Source organism: Cydia amplana, chromosome Z, assembly GCF_948474715.1.
Source record: "Cydia amplana chromosome Z, ilCydAmpl1.1, whole genome shotgun sequence".
In the NCBI taxonomy this organism is placed as follows: domain Eukaryota; kingdom Metazoa; phylum Arthropoda; class Insecta; order Lepidoptera; family Tortricidae; genus Cydia; species Cydia amplana.
Window position 1 is genome coordinate 33,665,988 of NC_086096.1, and position 2,978 is coordinate 33,668,965.

Below are 2,978 nucleotides of genomic sequence, written 5' to 3' on the forward strand. Positions count from 1 at the left end.
AGCTCAATTCGGGCAAAATTCGGGCAACAAATGTCACTTTTACGTTAAAATATCGTAATAATATCTTGTGGAAATCGTTCCAGAGTATCTCCTGAATCGCACAAATGTCAAATTTGACAGGCTAGATCTTAAAAATATCGTTGTCGTATCTTGGTGATGTCTAATAGACATCTAATAGATGTCTAGTCCAAAATCCGAATCGGGCCCAAACACTGTGGTGAGTAGGAGACAGGCTAACGCGGGCCGCCCGGGCCATGAGCTAGACGCTAGACCTACGGAAAAACCGCTAACACAAAGGAGTAATTTAGGAAAGCGACAAAAGATGGCGTCTAACTTACGAGCATATACATAGGGACTCCAAATCCATTACATATTCTCTACATATCAATTAGAAATAACGTATCCAACGTCAATCAACAGCAATTATGAACATATTTTGACATCTTTTGCAGCTTTGTGAAGTGAGCAATGAGGACATGAGATTATAACACTATGACATGCAAGCAATGTAAGAACGTGTTACTTGTCTTAATAACTTGTCGTCTTGTATCGAAACAAATTCCTGGCATTCGCAAGGTTTGCACCTACGCGTTAGTTAAAGTTTCCCTGTGCTTAGGAAACCACGAGATACTTATTTGCCTTTGAAACATAGGTAAAACAATTCGCCATATGCATGAATCTTAAAATATATGAGTGATTGAGATGAGTGTCAAGAAACATGCTTTTTGGTAAATTAGAGGTTATAAAGGTATCATAGACATCATCGTCGGTCAAAATCAAGAATTGTGTAATAATATAGTAGGGATAACTGGCCTTAAATACCAATCTACTGTTAGATGGATCGACAATTCTGCAAAGAATTTGGCGCAGAATCCGTAGAGAGCTAGAAAGAGAGGGCTAATGCCTTTCGATATTTGGTCAAAATACTTGATAATTGAAAAAGGAGCTATGAAACTATATCGCTACTACGTTATAATAGTAATTTTTTTGAGTTCTGAAGGCCTACCGCGAACCACGTTCGACGTGTTGTCTCTCTGTCGCACTTGTAAATTCGTACGTAAGTGTGACAGGGAGGCAACACGTCGAACGTGGTTCGCGGTAGGCCCTCTGATATATCAGTTGTTTCGATAGTCTGCACTGAGCAGAGGAAAGGATTTAAGTAATTGTTAGCAATAAAAACATTGTGACATGTTGAAAAAACCTATGTTTATAATTGACGTATTTTTGTATTAACGGTTCAGATAGATATAACCGTTGGAACAGTATGCTACAACGTTCCTCGAGTCCACAAGAGTTTACGTTTTTAGAACTTAAATGCTGTTTCTAAGCATTAAGCTTTAGCCTCAGTTTTGAAGATTTTAGATTGTATGTGATATTTGCCCTCTTTTATATTGCCCTGCTCAGCGATGCCTTACAATCTAGGACTCACCGAACTTAAGGGCATGGGCGCGGCAGGTTGTACGGTAGCACTCCTTTAATAATCACGTGTCTACGTAGTATTTACGACATAAAGCCGTAAATTGTAAGTCTTTCTTATAATCCCTGGATGTTCATTTAACAACTAGAGGCAAAGCTAAGTACACAGCACAACCCCACCACAGTCCACTTTTTAGGTTAACTAGTCTCTTTTATTAAACACGATTCTGAATTTAAATATAGGTACTAGTTCATCGAACTTTTCCCTCGAAGTGAGGTGCTGCACTTGAGTCATTAAGATTGTTTCAGTGTTAGTTAATGTTCGTTAGTGTCACCTTAAAGTCTAAAGGCATTGATAACGTTTGAGGTTGGCACCGCAGTGTCCACGTGCACGTCACGACGGTATGAAAGGGATGAGTGGTGATGGTCTGCCACGACTGGCCATAACACGACGGTGACGAAAGGTCAGGAAAGCCTAAAACCTGGCATGGGCTCAAGCAGGGGCATTCCTGACGCCAGTGACCCATCGACACTCCCAGCGGCTCACCATACGCCTTATCATTTGTTAATTGGATTTCGCAAAACAACAGGCAGCATTTGAGGCGAGACGGCTGAGATTGTCCGCCGCAGGAGCGAGCAGCAGCGCCATCTAGGAACCCTCATGGGGACCTAGAGAGCTACTCCTCACCACCTGCAGATGATAAAAACGGCACGGCGCCCCGTCCGCAGACTGCCACTCACACAACCGCGAGAACCACTAACAGACTTGCACTAGACGGGAGCAACGGTCAGCGGACGGGCCGAGGTCGCAAGAAGCGAGCGACGAGCGAGCCGGCATTTTTTTTTATGTGACAGCGATTGCATACCGTCGTCAGAGCGTGGCTGCGTGTGGTGGTAGCGGTCGGGTGGGCCATGCTGTCAGGCGGCGCGGGAGAGGCGCGGGCCGGGCATGGCGGGTTGCTGCTCGACACTGCGGTGCGGGCGTCCGCGGCGCGCTCTGCACGCCACTGACCCGCACTCCTACCCGCCGCGCGTCGCCGCCCGCCGACGTTCGCGATCGCAAGTCTTTTATGCGCGCGCAAGTGTCGCACCGTGCCGTAAGTCCGCCTACGACTTGGCCTTGCCATTTTGGAGGGTGGTCCCTTCATAGAATTTCTTTCTTCAACATAGGCTTTATGCTCCTCGACCATATGACTTAACACCGCACGAGTCGACCAGCCGGCCGCCTACACGCGGCGGGGGTGCCCGCAGCCGCCCGCTGTCGCCTGCAGACGCAACGCGCGCCCGCCCCCCGCGCTGTGCCATGCGTTCCCACCCCCGCCCACTGCACTTCCCAGCTGTGCACTCCGAAGAGTCCGAAGAGCTTATCGTAGGACGTATTGTACGATAACAGACATTTACAGTACATATGGTGCTACTTTCCCGAACTAGTGCGGGAAAGAGCACTTTCCGTGCGTATGTCGAAAGTTTGAAGTGCCATATGTACTGTAAAACGTGGTACGATACACGTGCGAACAGGCAATTCGCAACTCGTGTCGATTTAAACTCCCTTCGGTCATGTT

The 2,978-nt window shown here is 46.9% G+C and overlaps 1 protein-coding gene across 2 annotated transcripts; it reads right to left on the reverse strand.

Moving 5' to 3' along the window:
• Positions 1-1,727: 1,727 nt before the first annotated feature.
• On the reverse strand, positions 1,728-2,703 carry LOC134661597 (uncharacterized). 2 transcript variants are annotated; one of them, XM_063517736.1, is made up of 2 exons: positions 2,283-2,703; positions 1,728-1,898 (listed from the first exon to the last, which is right to left on the reverse strand). In XM_063517736.1, exons 1-2 carry the CDS (start codon positions 2,604-2,606, stop codon positions 1,728-1,730), a joined length of 495 nt encoding a protein of 164 aa, XP_063373806.1. In that variant the 5' UTR covers positions 2,607-2,703. The 2 variants fall into 2 exon arrangements, with proteins under 2 accessions (XP_063373806.1, XP_063373807.1); XM_063517737.1 differs by having other exon boundaries at positions 1,791-1,891.
• Between the last annotated feature and the right edge of the window lie 275 nt (positions 2,704-2,978).